The following is a 19,899-nucleotide window of genomic DNA, read 5'->3' on the forward strand; positions in this document are numbered from 1 at the left end:
TTCAAATGACTGGGAGAGGAGGATTTGCTGGCAAGTGGAAGCGTGTGGGTTTGTAGGCGTGCAATTAGCGATATTTCACAGCTCTCTGCTGCGGACTACATTAGTCGTCTGATGTTAAGCAACAAGCGGGGTATGATTTAACCCCACCTCCTTCTCTGAGAGGTGGAGGATTAATTTAACACGTCCTTGTAAAGCAGGTTTTATTCTCTTTTCAGCAGTATATGCCGTCATTTATTATTCTGATAATTCCAGTAGTCAGACCGCTGGATTCCAGCAGCCCCTGAAACAATGAATTCTGGGCCTCACGCTGTTTGTCTGTTACATGTTATAATCCTCAGGGTTTTTTTAGTGAATAAATAGCTTTTGTAAACACGCTGTGATAAAAAAACAGATTAGTTAGCTCTTTGTGGCGTAGAATATGTGTTTTTGCTTGCTCTCATTGTGTCGTGTTGCTAGAATGAATGGTAGCATTATTAACAGAACCAGCGATCCAATCGCAGGATCCGCAGGATTACAGACTCGGCCTGTCAGAATGGGTTTTGTCAGCTTCTTTCTAACTTCCTCCGCTAACCTCATTTTACGCCTGTTTGATGGATTCCAGAAAAAACCACTTCACATTTCCGTGTCTGCAACAGGATCAGCTGTGAGAAGGTTCTGTTCAGTAACATCGATTTAACGAGCTGTTTTTCCATAAGCCGTAACACTGCGCAAATTGGAATTGCCAAAACAAATTTGCTTAGTGGAAACAATTTTTAAAAACTCAAATTTTTTGATAAAAAGTTAGGTTGAGGTGGGTTTTTCGGCCATATCGACAACGATGTATTTCTCAGAGCTGCAATGGAAATACTTTTTTGGCGTCATGTGAATCACGTGATCAACAACTGGATGTTACGACTGGCGAAAAAGACGAATAAGATTACAGGAAGTAGTTGGAGGATCATGGTGCTACATATTTTTTAATGACTTAGCACGTGAACTAACCAATTTCAAAACTGTGTTTTTTGACATTAGCGGAATATCAACAATGTTTTGCACACATCTGTAATGGAAACACAGCTACTTCCATCTTCCTGTACTTCAGTGTGTTAGCATTGAAAACCAGAAGGAATAATTGTCCAAACCTGCAACCCCTCAACCAAAAAAAGTTATAAACTAAAGTCTACAAACGGAACAAATCAGAACTAAAGTAATAGAGATACTCCAACATACTGCCACCACAATTTCCGCAATGCTTTTCCTTCCCCTTCACAATTACGGCATTATATTCCTATGCAATGCGTTTTTACGGTTCTCTAAAACAAAGATAGTCTGGAGTCAGCAGGCAAAACGTACCAAAAGCTTTTAACCTATCACACTGCCAGCACTCATGTTACACTTATCAGGAATATTTCAATGGAAGGGGAGATTTGTCATAATGGCAGGCAGCCTCATAAAGCCAAACCAGTCCCCTGCGATTGTAATCTCAGAGAGTTCCTGTAAAATTAAACCCTGGTAGCGGGTGGAGGGCGTGAGGGGAGCCAAACATGAGTCTGGTTTCTTTGAAGTTGGGAACCAACATCCCAAAAAACAGAATAAAAGATGACAAAATGTCAGTGTGAAGCCGATGGTCTATAGATAGAACTTGCATGCCCAGACAGCAATTATGGGGATGCATAACACAAATGCAGAGATTGTGTTTGATCTCACACAAAAAAACCAGATACTGTTTCTTTATATTTTTTTCTCCATGTGAAACTGTGCAGGCTTCTGGTTTGTTCAGTGAGAGCGTGCTCCTCTTTGTCAGCATTTCATTTGAATTAAAACTAATGCGCTGTGTGAGAGCCGGACGCCAATTGTTTGGCAGTGTGGCTGTAATCACAGACTTGTGGTCGCTCTCAAATCTGATAATGACCGTATAAAATGGAGAACAGCAGCTCGTTCCTTACTGCACTGAAACCCCGAGAAGGACTGGTAGCCATTTTCTGTCAGCAGCAGTCATATAAATACATATTAGCAAGACACTGTTGTCATCCTTTTGAAGCCAAACCACGACGCGCTCTTGATGTGTCGTCCTAATCACAGCCTCAAACATAGGAATTGATGTGGTCTAATTACATGGAAGCGCTGTTAGTGCGTTTGCAAATTGTGTAGAAAATGATTTAGAGCAATTAGAGTCATAAATCCTTAGTGGGGTGGAGTTCTCAAAGATGTTTCCACAGTCCATCACCAGCATCAAGAAGAATGATGTTTGTTTCATTGGTCTTCCTGAGGCGTCATGGCCAAGACAAACCAAGGAGATGGAGTCCATCTGGTCTCTTATTGAAGACCAAAACAATAGGTTCTAATGGTATTTGATGCCAACCTTAAAACACCTTTAGGACGGTCAGACCAAAGTCAAACTATCGATACACACACCCTTCGCGGTACACAAGATACACCGAGCCGACACACCAAGTGAAACTCCAAGATGTTTTGTTATATGTGTGGCTTTCAACACTATAGTAAACACAGTAATCATGGCAGAGAGAAATGATTATTATGAGTTCACTAGTTCGGAGGAGGAATTAAGGACAAACTGACAAACTACAACATCTCAAAAAATAACGGAAAGCATCGGTGGGATGTTTACCTGCTGCATCGGACCAGAACCAAACAGGAGGAGTGTTTTGGTCCAACAGTGCGTACTTCCTCACAGTCTCAGACAATCGCTCCTCAAAACTATCCATCCTGCTCTGTGGCTGAAAAACCGGCTTCTGGAAGTTAACTAGCTGGGGTTGTTTTCCACATAAAAAAACACGCACGAAATTCTGACCAACCACGCAAAAAGTTCAATGGGGAGGTTGTGACAAGAAGGCCCGAACGACGTAGGGTTAAGAACAAAATGACGCAATTTTTGTCCCTCAATTACGACAGTGAGATCTGATTTCGGCAGTTCGGCTTGACGACGTAGAACCCTTTATTGTCTCTGTTACCAAGAAATCCATTCAAATCCTGGCTCTGAGTTAAGTCGGTTTCTGCTCCGGAGTTGTTCAAGAAGACCTCTGCGGTGTGGATCTATTGTAAATTTTATTGACCTCCCAGCCACCCAGTTCATTCACATTAGACAAGCCATGACATGTAAGGATTTGCACCATGAAGATTTTCCAGCACAGTCTGCTTTTAGACTGCAGAAGGAAAAGGGCAGAAAAGAAGAACATATAAAGCTGTACATCTACAAAACTCCCAAATGTTGATGGAGCTTGAAGGTCAGAATAATTTAAGACAAGTTAACACTCCGCACCCTCGATAGATTTGCCACGCTGCTTTCTAAGTTGCATCAAAGATTCTGTGGTTTTTAGACAGTGTGTCTCTAGTTAGAAACGCCGGTTTCCTCCACAATCCACAAACTTGCATGATAGGCTAACTATGATTGCATGTCTGCATGTGTGTGTGGGCGTGTGTGTGAGAATGAAAGTTTATCTTGATTTTATGAATTTATGAACATTGTAATGATCCCTGAATGGCTGGCTTTAAATGTTTGCAGACAAAAGTGCAGATTACACCTGTGAGCATTTGAAACAAAATACTGGGAATAATCAACCATTAGGAAATGTTTTTCAACCGTCCATCACAAAACTCCATCTATAGTTCAAGGTCTTTCCAACAATTACCTCACTGCCGCTATGCCAGGGCAGATTCCAACCCTGGTAATCTGATTTGGCCGTGGCTCCCTATTTCCAGTGGAAACAACAGGGGCAAAAGAAAGATCCCACATCCCCCAGAAACGGTCCTGCTTCTGGTAGTGGAATTACCTTGACAAAAACCAAATCTCCAGGATTTGGCAAAGTTACCAAGTAATCACCAGCTCTCCAAGGCAGATCTGGGTCTGCTGTTTTCCAAGCTGGTTTTTGTTACAGTGGGCCGTGGAGAGCTTAAATCTGGGAAGGCTGAATGACTCAGAGGCTCTTGTATTTTCCCGCTGACCTGCCTCCAGGCCACAGCACTGGGAGCTGATACAACTGGAAGACAGCGCCTGTGGGCTGCAAGGAGGTGGAAGCTGCTCATAAAAGAGCGTTTTGTTTTTCCTCCTCTCACGGTAGCAGCACCCTGCTGGGGAATTCATTAGCGGCTGACATCATCTCACTCTGTACAAAGTGAAAGAATATCTTTCTACCCCAGCTCTCCCCTCCCTCTCCACTCTCTCAACCCCCCTCCTCTTACTTTCTCTCCTTCCTTCTCTCTCTCTCTCTCTCTCTCTCTGTGTCCTTATGTACCTTTGGAGCGCTGCTGTCTCTCCTTTTGCGCGCCATATACGCAAAAGATCGCCGTGCGCCTTCAGCCACAGCTTTTCGGAAGCCCAGACACACGAGTGTGTTTATCCTCTGAAGGAGTGCTACTGAGGCTGGACCCGAGTCCGCCTGGAAATCAGGAAGTGGGAGGACCCGGGCCGCGCGGGCGGGCAGGCTGGCAGGCAGGCAGCAGGAGCAGCCACTCACTGGATGAATGGGAGTTTGTCAGCTTCTTGGAAACGGATGGGGAGAGGCTGCTGTGCGCCCATGATCGTCGGGAACCCTTTTTAGACAGAACACACAGCTTCAACTGGGCTTGTGAGGTTTTTATTTTATTATTTTTTTCTCTCCACCTCTTTGATTCGCCTCACCTCTCCTGAAGGGAACCGACCGTGCGCTTTGTTGGATCGCTTTGCTCCGCTCCCTTCTCTGCGCTCAGAGCCTCCCGGATCCTGATTGTTACCGCTCACGGATACTTCCCGACAGGAGAATAAACGGGAACAGGCACGTTTAAAGGAAAAGAAGTCGAGAAGCAAAGGGTTATTATTTTTCGTCTCTCCAAAGCTCTGCCGAGCGGGACGCATGGTTCCCTTTGTCCAAAAGGCGCAGTAGCTGAGAGCGGCTGTGGATTCCTTTCTTTTTTTTCTTGGAAAGGCTCTGTATCTCTCGCTCTCTTTTTCTGCATGGCTGTGGTCCGTTTTAAGGGAATAGACGTCGCCGCCTCCTGTGTGGATTATATTCTTTAAAAAGCAGAATGTGAAGCGGGACAAAGTAGAAAGCCTCACTTTTCTGCTTTTTGCTAATCTTCCCAAAATCAAAGGTATGAGCGCTGTTTTTTTGTTTCTTTTTTTTTTTTTTTAACCTGCGAATTATTGTCTCTTGGTGGCCAAAAATGAGCGGAACGCTTTTTTGTTTCCCGCAGCTTTTATTGTTTGCATCGAGATGATTATTTTTTGTGTGAAATAACGCCTGGCTCGTGTTTAAGAATAAAGCAGGACAGTGCATGTGTTGTTTGTTTTATTTGAATTTGGAGCAACACTTTGCGGCTGACGCCGCCTGAGCCGCAGCACAGTGCGCATCCAGCTGTCACTGGACGCAGCATCGCGCCGCACTCAAATCGGGTGTGTTTGACATTTTTCGCTTTAATCCTGCGGCGCATCTTCCCTCCCAGACAGTTATTAGAAATGCATTACATCCTCAGAATGAACTCGGGTCAGTTTTCCTCTCAGACGAAGCATGCTTGTTCCGCTACTTTCATTTCTCTCCAACTATCTAATCTGTAACTTAGTTTTCCTGCGGCGTTTCGGTGTAGACACTGTTATTCTTTGCGCTTTTACAAACACGCGAAGCTTTTATTGTTTAATTCTGGTTTAAATCCCGTCTCTGCTCATTTCTCTCTAACACGCCGTCCCTGCTGGTGCTCAGCCGGGGAGCCGTGCGCGCAGATCGGCTTGTTTTGTCACGGGGCAACAGTGCCACCAAGTGGTGGGAATGGGAACTACAGCTTGTTTTGTTTTCGAACGCGTTTTCCTGGATGGCCTGAAAATGATTAAAAATCAAGCGTTATAGACAGTCTCATCCTGTGGAGTTGAGTAATTTAATTTGCTCTAAAACCGGGCTAAGTGTTTATTTAAACCACATTTAGACTGATTCCCATTTCACCCCTTAACCCCCACTTTTAGCACTCAATTCTATATTTAAATGAAAGAAACTACAGGGACACAGCTTTCCAACTCTTCAAAACTGATTTTTAGGGCACACTTTATGCCTGAGCAAATACAGTAACATTGTAATCTTGTTGTAATCTATTGCTATTGTATTTGTTTTATTGAGAGGATGACTACTGTGAAGTCTTCCAGTTTAGTATCAGTTAAATATTGCTAATCAATATTAAATATTAAAAAGGAAAACAGAATAAGTGAAAATGTTCAATTAAAATTATGTTAGTATCACAAAATAATTATAATATGAAGTTTGATGTGTGTGACAATGTATTTAGTTTGACGCCATTTTCAGGTACCAACAATAAAATAGAAACACTAAAAAAAAAATCACAAATCTTTTGAAATATATTGCCACAAGGACACGAAGACAGAAAAATAATACATTTTTTTGTTTGTCTTCTGATACATTACACTGGAAAAATAAATGCACCAAACATGAAATACTGACATATTTGCAGGTACTTTAAGTAATTAATGGAATCAAGTGTTTAATATTTGAGCACCTGTATAGCACATATTTTGTACAAAAAACATTTCAAATACCTTAAAGATGTTGTATTTGTCACTAGGCTACAGATGTTCTGCCTTAACAAGCATACAGTAATGTCTGCAGCAGGTTTGCTAACTGTTTACGGGACACATAGAAGGTGATTTAAGGATGTTTTGTTAAGAACTTATGAACGTCTTGAACAAATGTTCAATATTTTTGTGCAAAATTTTAGTCACTACTTGCATTAAGTGCCAAAGGATAGGAAAAGGGATAATCCTGTGAAACGGGATTCATCCCTGATGTTCCCTCTGAAGGAGCACGGCTCCACACAGGAAGAATAGATTTGAAGTTGTTAAGTTGGAAAAATGATTCTATGCTTTAAGTAATGTTTTTGTTAATTTCCTTCTTATCTTTTCCAGGTTTCCGATGCCAGTTCAGAGAAATTTTTCAGCACAGCAGCAGTTAAAGGTACAGACTCTCTCTCTTTTGTTTTTTTACTCCTTTTTATTAGAAGGATTTTATTAAATATGTCTGCAGAGCTGCAGGTGCATCATCATCCTCATCTTGCTGACATTGTTGAATATAGATTCTGAAAGTGTGCCATGTTTTAGAGATGCACCAATCAGCAGGCCAAAAATCAAAAACTGCCCATTTCACTCAACTCTGGGTTTTCTTTTTCCTATTTTTTAGATATATATTAGAACTACAAATTGCTGCCATTTTAAGTCTATCAACGCATTAACAAACATCGTGGATTTAAAAGATGTTTGAGTTTAATAAAAAACAGATTTAGGTTGGGAACACATGCTTTGGTTTATATATCAGGATAATATTGGCATTCCATTTTTTTTTCTACAGGATTCAAAATTTCTGCCTCCATCAGTGAACCTGCTGTAAATTTTTTGCTGTTTTCATATTAGATTTGGTCAACATCAGAATTGGGAAGACAAACATCACAGAAATTGGCCTGAAAAAGCCCAATCTGTGCATCTCTACTTCATGAGGCTGTATTGTCGCTTTAAACAGATGCCACACACATAATCCAATTAAACTGAGCTAAGCTGGGATGCAGGTTGACATTTTGACCCGGGCTCTGACAGTTATCATCCATGAAATGCTGAAGCCATGAAGAGTCTGAGGCCTGGCGCTTATACGTGCTTGTCTTTAATGTTAGCGTGTAGCGGCTAACATTTAGCGGCTAGCGGCATCGGTGGCCTTTTGTTGCAGACAGCGCAGGAAACGGAGGATTTTTCGGATCCTGCCGGGGAACAGAGCGAGGGCAGGAAAAGCATATGTTTACGGTCTCAGTGTGCCAACACCACATGTGATCTCATTATCAAGTCACTAATTTGCTGTTAAAAGCAGCCCTATTTTCTCCAGCTCGCGGATAATGGTGGGGTGCCTCGTATGAATGGATATTCCTCCGTAATGGCGGGAGGGACACTCTGAAACCAGGGTCACGACCTCTCTGCCGCTGTGGTTGGAATGGGACCGATTGCCGATGACAGCGGACCTCCACGTTCATTTCCCACATTCTGGCGTCGGGTTCCCTTTTGGTGCTTGATTTTTTTTTGCCAGCTCAATCACTGCCGCTGAACAGGGAGGTTTTCCTTTTGAACGTGCTCCTCTGTGGACTGATTTGGATCCCCTGAAAGGATTAAGACCTCTTTTGTGTGACCTAAACCAACAGAGGGCCACCCTCTCTACCCCCCTCTCTATGAAAGGCCCTCAGTCGGGAAACAGTTCACAAAATCTGCTTTCTCCCTCCTCTGTGATAGAACGCTCTCCTGGCCTCCATTTGCATTTAAATATCCCTTCTTTTCTTCCCTTCCTACCATGGCCGTCTCCTCCCTCCTGCCGTATGCTAATGCGTGTCGAGTAAAAGAATCCAGGTGCACGAGGAGTAAAGAGCTCTGGTATTTTTATGGAGGCTGGTGTTGGGATTAAAAGAGTCGGGGAGGTTTTTGTTGGAAGGGATTACCAGCGCTCTAATGCAACCCAAACTCGGGATAAGCGGCAGCTCCGACAAAAATAGTGACGGAGAGTTCGTTTGCGGCGTGCTCAATGTCAATATTTGCCCAAAGGCAGGTGCAAAAAGTCTCAGTTTGTTTGCTGGATCGAACTTTTTTAAAAAAAATTTTTTATTTTGTTTGCTTGTACAATAAAATTTTTTTAAATCTCTCTAATCCTCATCATGGGAAAGTAAATAAGAGGAAAAGTAGCATCCAGACAAAACTATATTATAACAATTGACTGGTTTGGTTACATTATTAGTAGTAATAATCTCAACAGCAGCAGAACAGGTTGGTAAAGAAGTTAAATATTTGTCTTCTGCTTTTTGGCTTCCAGATTCCTGGAAGCCAAAAACATATTTCAGATACAAAACTAACATTACAGTAAAACCACGATGATTGGGACAAAGTACCATAACATAAGGGTCTCTAGATCGCTGGTATTTAGCGCATGACTTTTATTCCTTTTGCTGTGAGACTGAAAATGAAAATGAGCCTCAATCAATCAGAGGTGTGATGCGGTTATCTAATCTTTCAACTTTCTCACCTGCTCCAGGTGATTGTTTTTGCTCCTTCACCAATTTGTATGTTTGCTCTTTTGGACCATTCATACCCGACGTTTCTGGGTAAAAAAAAGCATATTTCATTCATACATTAGAAATATTTTGTACCCACTTTTCACATAGCTAGGGGTTTTGTTAGACTTTGATGTTCAAAATAGATATAATAAATGTCTGACTATATTAAATAATATCTACCAGTAGGATGATTTTTAGACTTCTCTCATGGAGATGCACCAATCAGGTTTAGAACGGCCAATTTCCCTTTTTCTTTGATACCAATTTTTAGTAATTGCGATTCTTCTTCCCTTCTAAGCACTATTATACATAAAAGACAGAAGATATGCAACAGGGTCTTTGAGAGAGCAACAGAAGAATGAAGGGATTACAAGATTATCCTCATTTATTGCATCAAGCCGTGTGTCTAACCTTTATTTGCTCTATATAAAGTCAAACAAAGTTCAATTATACCCGAAAACGGTTCATTTACTTAGTTTTGATGCATTTAATGAATAAAGGCGAAAAAGATCAGTTCAGATCTAAACCAGGGAAAATTGTCAAATTCCTATTTATGGCTCTGATTGATTGGTGCCATTTTGCTCTTTTGGGCGTTCAGAATGTGTTGCATTTCATCAGAGTCCGACGGTCCTAACATGGATCAGAGCTGCAATCAGTGAGGGCAGGGTGCAAAGCAAACTTTAAAGCTGCAGTGTGTAACGTTTATAAAAATATTATAAATGTCATACAGTTTATTATCTGTATGACACAGATAATCTGTGAAACATCGAGCTCCTCTGCCTTCTCCCAGTTCGAACTACTCAGTCAAAAACAACCAATCAGAGCCAGGAGGAGGGTGTTAGCGCTGTCAATCACTTCCCCCGCCCCTTCTTTATACACTGCAGCTGGTTCACCACAACACAGCGTACTACAAATGCTAAGGATCGTTAGCTGATGGCAGATTAACAGCTTTCCTGGGACGATAAGTTGTTTCTCCACCATTTGCATTTGGGAGCAGCGTAAACGACGGTGATTGACGGCACTAAGACCCCCCTCCTGCCTCTGATTGGTTGTTTCTGACCGACTGCTGTATTTCTGTAGTTAGTACTGGGAGTGGTGGGAGAAAGCAGAGGATCTCGAGTTTTCACATATTATCTGTCTCATATTGTACTTGTCGTAACATGATGACAGTTTTAACAAATGTTGGGGGAAAAAAGCATAATTTTGTAAAAGTTACATACTGCAGCTTTAAAAATAATATACTACTAATCACATTAGTTTCCTGAGTTAGGAAAATTTTGTCTATTTGCGTAACTCGGGAAAACTACAAAGTAAAATAATATGACATGCAGGGGTTTACATAGATGAACATATAATGGTTTGTTTATAAGTACGAAATGGAAGTAGCCCTGGTCATTTTGCCCCTTCACCATTCTTTCCTTTGGCGTTTGGTTCTTTTGGGTTTGAAGCAGAGGTGTTTACACTGACTATGCATCAGTTCATCAATTCATTCCTGATTTAAAGTACTGTATATTTGTGTAATCGTTCAGCAGTCTTGTGTAAGGATGTGACGCTAACCTCAATCCACCCCCCCACACACACAAACAATGGAGGTGCTGTCTACGTGATGCATTTTCAGCAGATAATCTAACTTGTTTTCCTCACATCTGCTCTGAAGTGCTGTCTAAAGTGGAGGCCATCAGCCTTCGAATGGCCTCTGTGTTTTTCCTCCTTCCTTCCTGCTCACTCTGGCTTCCCTTTGCCCAGGAATGGATTTCATTAGCTCCGAGTCATTAAATGTTATCTCTAATTACCACAGTTGTCGATGCACCTGCAGGTGTCAGCTAGCCAACCTGATTCATTTACTGTGCCTGGGAGCGAGCGGCAGTCACGAAGTCTATCGGCCGCTGGAGAAATAAACAGCTATTCTGAAGTCTGGGCCGCTCCCAAGCTGCCGTGGGTGCAATTCAGAGAGAGAACCTTGTTAGTGTGGTGAATGCCGTCCAGGGAGAAGATGGTGACTCTGACAAAGCAGCGCTGCTCGTCACCTCAAAGGTCTGCAGACACGTCTAGCGGATGATTAAAGCCGCGTCGAAAGGACAAAAATATCTTCCATCTGTCAATCCACACGCTGTCAGAGGGACTGAGTCACCAGAGCTCACTCTGCAGTCTTCTGTTCCCTCTGTGTAGTCCAGCAACGGGATTAATGTAACAGGATGAAAATCAAAATGGTGTCCAGTGGGGTTTATTTAATATGTGAAGCTTTTCCTGTCAGTGAGCTGTAGAGGTCACATAGATTATCTTAAAATGTATGAATTATGAGTCGCTGAACATGGAAAATGAATCCCAAAAAGCTTTAATTTAGAGCATTCCAGTCCAAATGAAGAGTGTGTATACACTGTAAAAACACAAAATCTTATCATGTATTTTTGGTCTAGTTTTTAGTGCAAATATCTAAGATATTTTTTAGTGTAAATATTAAGACTAAAGTGTACCAGAAGCGCACAAATACAGAGATTGCATGTAAAAAAAATTATATAAAACTAAAAATGTTAACTTGTCAAAATATATGTGCTGAATTAACTGAAAAAGATGCGTTAATGTTTTGGTTCTAACACAGATAGTTTTGTGAAGCAAAAATGTGTCATCTGTCGCTGTTGTTTGTGGCGCGTCGAATTTACGGGCATAATACCAGAAACGCTTAAATACAAAAGTTCTGGCTGGACCTTTGTATGTAAAAAAACAAAAAAAAAAACAAAAGTGATTAATTGCATTAAAATCAATGTAATGAATACTTTGAAATTAATGCACTACTGTTCTGGCTCTAATACAGATCGTTTCGTGAAGCCAAAGTAGGTCGTCCATTGCTGTTGCTTGCAGATGTTGCTTGTGCATCAGATTTACAGTTTGGAAGTACAACAAACAAACACTCCTAATATATATACATATACACACTACTACTTCCATTTAAAGTGTTTGTAGAAAAGAAGACACAATTTGGTCAAAATGGCAATCAGCAGATCAGCTGCTAATGAAACCTGGGAATCAGCATCCGCCAGGAAACGCCTGATTGATCTGGCTGTAGTAAGCACTCGTGCTGTGTCTTTTAAAAATTCATCTGGTAGATGTATCGCAGAGTGATGTCCCTCATGAGACGTCTCCTGCTGCGGCTGCGTCTTCGATGTGAGACGATGAAGAGTTGAGTGCGGGGGTGAATTAAAGTGCACGATGCAGCGATTCCCGGTCCCCCCCCGCCAAAGCCCCATATCAGCACAGGGCTGATTTCAGCATGCTTTACTGGAGTTAATGTGAAAATGAAGCTGCGCTGCAGTGAGACCCCAGGCTAACGCCGGTGTGAAGAGCGCCACTAGTGAAGTGTGTCAGGCTTGAGTACGCCTGTCACCGGGGGGAGAGAGTAATGTGCCATGTGGAAGGTGTAATTTGCAGCGCTGATGGCATTGTTTAAAAAAAATAAAAAATCATGGAAATGGAGAAGCAGAGGTGAACTTTTGTGGCACGTATCGGAGCTGAAGAGCTCCCTGGATCGTCGTAGAGAGCTCCACTGGCAGCAAAATTGCCTGTGAGCGTATCACTCCCGCGTGGGAGGGAGCCGAGGGCTTGTTTTTCTCCCTTTCCTGAGAGGGAGGAGCACTGATAGAGCCGTGTGCGCTTCCAGGCTGCAGGGCCGCCACCTGCTGTAATCTCAAGTGATATAGAGAGCAACAATCACGCCACAAATCACCCTGGCAGCTTCCTAACTCACTCAGTGGACTGGAAAGAGAGGGCTGGCCTTTCGCAGCACCAGTGTTGGTTTACTGCCCCCCGGGCTCCCCGCTCTGCCCTCACGCTGACCTCTGCCGTCTGTGTGGGTTTGAGTGTCGAGAAATCAAGGCTGCCTGTGGAACTTGACCGGATGCGCGGTGGAAAGACGACCCGACTGCTATTGGCCTTTTGTGCATTCAGGGGAAACGGCAGCAGTCAGAGACCGCCTCGGTGAGGTCACGGCGATGGAACTGCTGGTATTTTTACTGAATAAAGAAGCCTGATGGAAAGAAGAAGAGCTGCTTGACTGGGCTTGTAGGAGAACTTAACAGAATCCAGCACTTTTGGGCATGGCAGTGGAGCTGGAGTAAAACGTGCAATCTATGTATGAGTCCCGACTCGTTGACCTTTGCCACATGTCAATACACTGACATGCGGCATGAGTCTTTCATGCATGTTTGAGAAACCCTTTAATCTCCCATGGCAACCATTCAACTGTACAAACACCTGGTTGGACCTAGCTCCGCCTTTGAGGTGCAGCTCCTCCTCATAGCTGCGGTTTCCAAGCTGAGGTTCCAACTCACAGAGCACCTCTCCCTGTAACCCCCCCACTCAGCTCCTTCAGACTAGCTTGCAGCAATTAGCAGCTGCACATCTGCTAAGCTCACTGCACAAGCTACCACTCAGTGCAACGCTGTTAAAAATGTTAATTAAGGGTTAATAGAGAAGCGATGTTCCCGGTTTCAGAAAGAGCAGGAATTTTTAAATGAGACAGATGGCCAATTTTAAGGCCTTAAGTTATGAAGTCGAATTTCTTTTAAGTCATATTTGATACTGTATATACAGCTTTTGTAACAACTGACGTTAACATAATTACTTGAGTAGGCTATAAAATGGCAGTATGTGCCTGAAAAACACACAATGCTACCTTTGAAAAACAAACAAAAACAAGAATCCAGCCTTTTCTCCTGGGGAGGCTCAGTATTGTGTGTTGGTACTTCGTGCTTTGTCCCTCCTCTCTCCCCAGGCTGTGGGGGGCAACTATAGAGACAGAAGCTGTATTTCATAGCATTGGGGGGGGAGTTCTCTCCAGCCATACCTCATTGCTGACACAACCAGACAAAGGTTAACAAATCAAGGGAAGCTCCGGCTGATTTACTGCCTCGCTGGCGCAAACAATAGACCCAGCCTCCATGGAAAAATGAAATAACTGCAACATTTTCGAACTGTACGTGGTTCAAAATCACATCTAAAAGTCTGTATTGATTGGAGGTCATTACTCCGGCTTCTCTTGTTTGCTTTCAAAATGAATCTGGCTTCGGTTTTATGAGCCAACCCTTTTTCTTTTTCCCTCCCCCAATACTTCTGGAGAAATGTCTCTTATACAAATGTTTGGCTTGCTAAATGCAACCAGGAAGATGTACAAATTTCTGCTGAATATCTGAGGGAATGAATGAGTGCGTTTGGGAGAGCGGTTGGTGAGAGGATGCTTTGAAAGGCTCTGCAGTGTGTGCCAGATTCCCTCTGTCCTCTCCTGGAGAACAAAGAGGTCGTTCAGAGTTTGTTCCCTCAGTCCCTGAGGTTAGAGACTAAGTAAATCCATCCATCTTAATGCACTTATTTCAGCACCAGGAGAGCTGCAGGGAGACTGTGTAAACACTCCTATATCCGACATGCCAGGCTAAACCCGAAGAGCCTGGAACCCATCAGGCCAAAATTAAAGGTCTACATCTCAAACACAAACATTTGAATGGGCTCAGCTCCAGAGATCAAAGTGAAAGGCCTTAGATTTCCTGCTGAAGCCCCCCCTGCTCCCTCTTCCTGCCCTCCGCCACGCTGAGAAATGTGGCTGTTTAGCAGCCAGCCAGGGCTGAATGGTGAGCAGCTTTATGCTGTACGCTCCTCTGTGGCAGACTGCAGCCGTCCAGGCAATGCAGAAAGATTAATGGTAGTTTACTTTGAAATGTGGATTGATTTCAGGGGAAATGTAACGAACCGTAACATTTGGACCTAAATAAGAATTCTCCTTATTTAGGTCCAACCTCACCGACTTTTTGTTGGTGGGGGTGTTTCAAGTGATAGTTTGTGTTTTGTGTAATGAAGCTTTGATTGAAATTTGGATTAGCTAGCAGCTAATTCCAGTAGGAACAAAACTAAAGCCGAATTACCATCTTATTATGTAATGTTGTAAAATAAACTTTCTTTGGAGCTTTATGTCATATTGTAAAGTTATTCCCTCATCAAAAATGTATCTGGAGTGTTTCTTTGATTCTTTAGTGCTATAAAATGGCACTATGTGTTTGGAAAATACACAGATAGCCCCTTTAAAAATAACTATAGTCTCAAAAATGTTGTTTTACAAACCTTTACCTCTGTAACATTTTCATCAACTGCTATTTACACAGAAGCTGCAGATTTTTTTTACATAGAAAATGGAAGTAGGAGGCGGTGCGCCACCGGTAATCTTCCTGTGTGAAACGTGTACTGAGAACTGAGCATCAAACCGTTTCCAGTCCAAAACAGCACTGTCTTGAACCACAATATATAACATTTTTTACTCTTATTTGGGTCTAAGGCAAAAATAATCTTTATTTTATTTTAGCCGTCATGTTTTTTGTTCCATGTCACCACCTCATGTGTTGACATGAAGATGCCACCAACTAGAGAAAGTGAGGAAAGAGTTGGAGGTGTTGAAAGCAGCACTCTCCTTGCCCCAGGGGACGTCCCCTCCCCTTCACCAGCAGCATTCACTGATCCAATGTGGCATTAGCCAGTCTCCTGCCAACTGTGCAGCATTAACAGGGTCAAAGCACCAAACACAGACACACACACACACACACCAGGACTGAGCCATTCCCAGCTCGCTGTTGGCACGTTCAGGCCAATTATGCCTGTATCGCTCTTTGGTCCCTGTGGCTAAGGTGACATTGCCAAAGAGCGAGAGAGAGCCGACCACCTTAATGAGGCCACATGGTACCTCGGAGGTGTGTGTGTGAATGCATAAGAGAAGGAGTGGCAGCCTGAAATGAGCCTTTTATTGTGAATGTCTGTCACTCCTCACGGCTTTTTCTATCTGTCCCCATGTTTTCTGCAAAAAATAATAGTTCGACTGAATAACTTGAAGCATCTGATGGACTGGAATTAACACGACAAATGGACTTAAATCGTTTAACCTTTAAGAAAATGTTTGAAGTTTGACAACTAAGGTGAGGTGCTCAGCTTTATAAGGTAACACATCAAGGTAGATCAAAACAAAGCAGCACAGAGAACAATGACTGAAATGATTGTTCGGATCGATCCTAATTAATCAATTGTAAAAAGCTTTTAGAATGTCTAGTAATCAATTCATTGTTGACTAGAGTATATAGCCTCAAATTGGTGAAAGAACAACATTTTTGAGAGTAGTAATTAAGCCAAAACTGTATAAAAATATGTACAATTGGCATTTAACATTTAAAATAAACATTGTCTGTAAATTCTACCCAGTACTCCTCAAGTGGCACAGTTTTAGTTACACTTGGGTCAAATTCTGCAAAAATAACAAATAAAACTAAACCCATTATACTATCCATTTATTAATCGGTTAATTGAAGTAATAAGGTCAGCCCTACACTGCGTTGATGTTAAGTCGAGCAGAAAGAGATTACTTTTTCACATGTTGATTTTAGAAGTATTTTTTTTAAGCTCCACATGCATCTTTTGCTACAAACGATGCATGTGGGATTTCTATAGCGTGGCCTTTGCAATGATGCTCAATTCTCATCTCCCTCCACTGCTCGGTCCCATTGAAGTGGATTTCCCAGGTAGATTTTCAACTAGGCCAATCAGCAAATAGAAGGAAAAATTGTGAACGATGATGTTGATTTTCTTCGCTGTTTTAGAACTGGGTAAAATTGGGTAAACTTGCTAACCAAAGCAATGGTTTCTCAACAGCCAAGGAATGAAAGGTTATTACCAGGCTACAGTTTGTTTTTTGTTCTGACCGCAGTGAGGATGTAACATTTGTTGTACCATACCAACCCTACATTAAGTTGTACCAAACTCTACATCAAATCTTACTACTCACTCAAAACTGCATCATCCAAAAATAAGCATAACTTGTTCAAAGTCAATAACAGGGGCAAACCCAGTAGCAAACAGCCAGTCAGTATCAGTTCAAATTCATATCAAATGTTGTAGTAGACCTTCCAGCAGCTTTTCCATTTGTGATCACCTCACACTGCAGAAATCCCCAGGTTTGAATATCATTAGAGCCATATACTATGAAGTTTGCTCTGTGCTGCATGTTAGCAGGCTAATTAGAGCAGCTTTATGTGACCCACCTCACTACTGATGGTGATGCTTATCTGAACAGCATCACCATCATTTACAACAATTTTATGTTGTAAATGAACCATACATTCTGTGCCTGTAATAAGTTTGCGACACTTGCTGTTTATTGCAGAATAAAAGTTGTTTCCACTGAAGCAAACTCATTATTTGGAGTCTGTGTTTACTGTGAACATAGGTATCACATATAACATAACTTCCTAATAAATTTAAGTATTGTTGAAAAGTATATTTATTTCAGGAACTTTATAACTAAGTGAAACATTTTATATAGATATTTACAAACAGATGGATATTTGAAAGACTTTATTTCTGTTATTTATGATGATTTTTATGACATAAATAGGTAAAAAATTTGAAAGTGATTTTGGCAAAAAAAAACAACGTAGTTTCAAAAAGTTACTTATAATCGGACAAGTGACACTCATCGGAACATATATATTCTAATTTATTGAATTAGTTCACAGATATGCATATATATGTGGAAATATTTCCCTAAAACATAGCAATGATTTCAGTGTTATTACATTCCTAGCACAAAGCAGCACTCCCCCTTCCAATCCAGTGGTTCTGTCTGTCTGTCTGTCTGTTGTAAGAGAAGATGTTCGGTGGAGGGCTTTTCCTGCTCACTTCTCTGATGCCACAAGAAAGCAGTGAAAGTCTAAAGACAGAAAAGTTCAGACAGAGCAAGAGCACAGAGACTCTGATCAGGATTGATGAAAGCACGGCTTTAATTGCTCCCACTAGAAAAGAGGTTAGCTTATTTTTTTTTTCTTCCCCCTTCTCACCCCTTCTCTGATTCTCATAAATATGCAGTGCAGAAATAAAGCCCTGATGAGCCTCGGGGCAGATTAGAGACGGCTGCAGAGCAGGATCGTGGTTTGTTAGCAGAATTCTGTAGATCCCTTGCATGTGTTTCTGCCCAGCACACACACACACACACACACACACACACAGGCATGGCTTTCATCCCGCTCAACCCACATTTCATTATTTGGCCACAGACTACTGTCTCTGCTCAATCAGCCATTAGGTGTGCTGGGAAGCCGTAGCTGGCAAATCGCGGCTCAACATCCCCCCCTTGTGCCGGGTTTGCTCTTGTCACCACCCCACCCCATCTTGAGCAGATTGGCTGGAGACGACATGTTTAAATTGTGGTGGGTGTTTTGCGTGTGTGAGTGTGTAAAGTTAGAGCATGTATCCTGGAAAAGAATCGTTAAAGCATGTGTATTTGATCTAAACAAAGCAGAATTTTCCATTTTATCACCATCTTTTTCGTACGTCGTCACAGGCTTTTGGCCTCCGTTCTTAGAAGCCTGCCCAGATCTATCAACATCCCTCAGACTGTCACCATCTGTTACAGATTAGGATGCTTCTGGAGGGAGCTATTTGATTTCAGAGCTCTAGCATCCCCTCCTTCTTCCACGTGTCAGATTTTACTGTAAACAGTGTCAAACAAAAACCAAAATCCCAAAAGTGGAAGGCCGGGAGGGAGGGAGATTGTTGCTTCAGCATGGACGGTACGTCTGGTTTAGCTCTCAACTTGCTCAGATTAGGCCGGGGGGGGGGAGTTATGCCGGGCCGTTTAGAGGCAAAGCTAGGAAGTCATGTTCTCTAAAGCTGGAGCTCAGTTTGCCGAGCGCCGTTGTGATGCATGAATCCCCCCCTCGCTCCGTTTGACACTAGCTAGCCTGTCTGAGCCTGTGTCTTCACTGAGGAGGCCGCGAACAGAGCCCGCATTGTCCCCCCCATCTCCCTCCAAACCAAAGTAACCCAAGCTCAGGGTTGCCTCTGCCCAAAGGGGGATATCAAGTTGTTCTCTCCCCACCAACACAGCAATCCTAGCTTAAGCTCCGGGGCTTTAAGAGGGAGCAGAGAGGCAGCTGACTGTTTGGACGACGGCGCAGTTCAAATAAACAGCTCAAATCCCCCCACCAACACCAGCCCTCCCTCGCCAAGTATCCCAGTCCCACAGCCGTAGCTCATCGCCGTGGAGCCTGCCAACAGCTCTCAGCGTGTTTATGGTGTTCTGCTGAAAAGCCCGGTTGATGTGGCCGTTCGGATGGTTTCTTGAGAGAGCAGCCCAGGAGTGCCAGACAGGACGGCGAGAGCTCGGGGCGTGCTCTGCCTTAATGAGCGGCGCTTTCGTCGCCACCTCGACGACGGCGTACGCACCAGCTCCGAGTTTAAAACGTAGCAAAAGCTGCTGAGAGAAGAGATGGGTAGTAGCACCTTGGGTTCAGCCCACCTCCCTCCCCGAGAGTCTCACTAATCTGGCTGCAGCGTAACCCGAGCGGGGAAGGGGGTAATGAGACGGCACTTGACAAACATGCACATAGACACACTGGCTGCCTCTGTAATGTCAGCGAGGGTTTAGGAAGAGAAAGGCCTACATGCAAATTGATACTTGGCCAGATTTGCAGCCTTTCGATCCTCACGTCCGAGCTATTACCCCTGAGGAATGGGTTTTTCTGAAATCGTTTTAACATCGAGTACAAGCTGAGTTGAACCCGATCTTTGGAGGCTGCCTGATGGCGCTGGTACAGATGTGTGTAAAATCAGTTGGCCCATCTGAGAGTGAAAAAGAAAGAGGCCCAGATTGATGACACTCTGGGGACAGATTTCTCTTTCCAACCCCTCCGTCTCTCGCACTCCCCAGTTGGAAGGATGATGCTGTGAATGTGTGATCTCTCTCTGGTTCTAGGTACAGAGGTGACAACAAAGTGGTAGAATAAGACAAGCAGAAAGGTTATTTACTTAATACTTAAGTCAATTGAT

General features: G+C 42.8%; 1 protein-coding gene across 16 annotated transcripts in view; it reads left to right on the forward strand.

Moving 5' to 3' along the window:
- The window catches only part of auts2a (activator of transcription and developmental regulator AUTS2 a), a 353,173-nt gene that overhangs the window by 306,535 nt on the left and 26,739 nt on the right, over positions 1 to 19,899 (forward strand). For all 16 annotated transcript variants that reach the window (XM_032575811.1, XM_032575810.1, XM_032575817.1 and 13 more), the window contains one exon: positions 6,881 to 6,929. In XM_032575811.1, the coding sequence (XP_032431702.1) occupies positions 6,881 to 6,929 (49 nt within the window). The remainder of the gene's footprint in view (positions 1 to 6,880; positions 6,930 to 19,899) is intronic.

The sequence above is a fragment of the Xiphophorus hellerii genome, chromosome 11 (assembly GCF_003331165.1).
Source record: "Xiphophorus hellerii strain 12219 chromosome 11, Xiphophorus_hellerii-4.1, whole genome shotgun sequence".
Classification (NCBI taxonomy): Eukaryota; Metazoa; Chordata; class Actinopteri; order Cyprinodontiformes; family Poeciliidae; genus Xiphophorus; species Xiphophorus hellerii.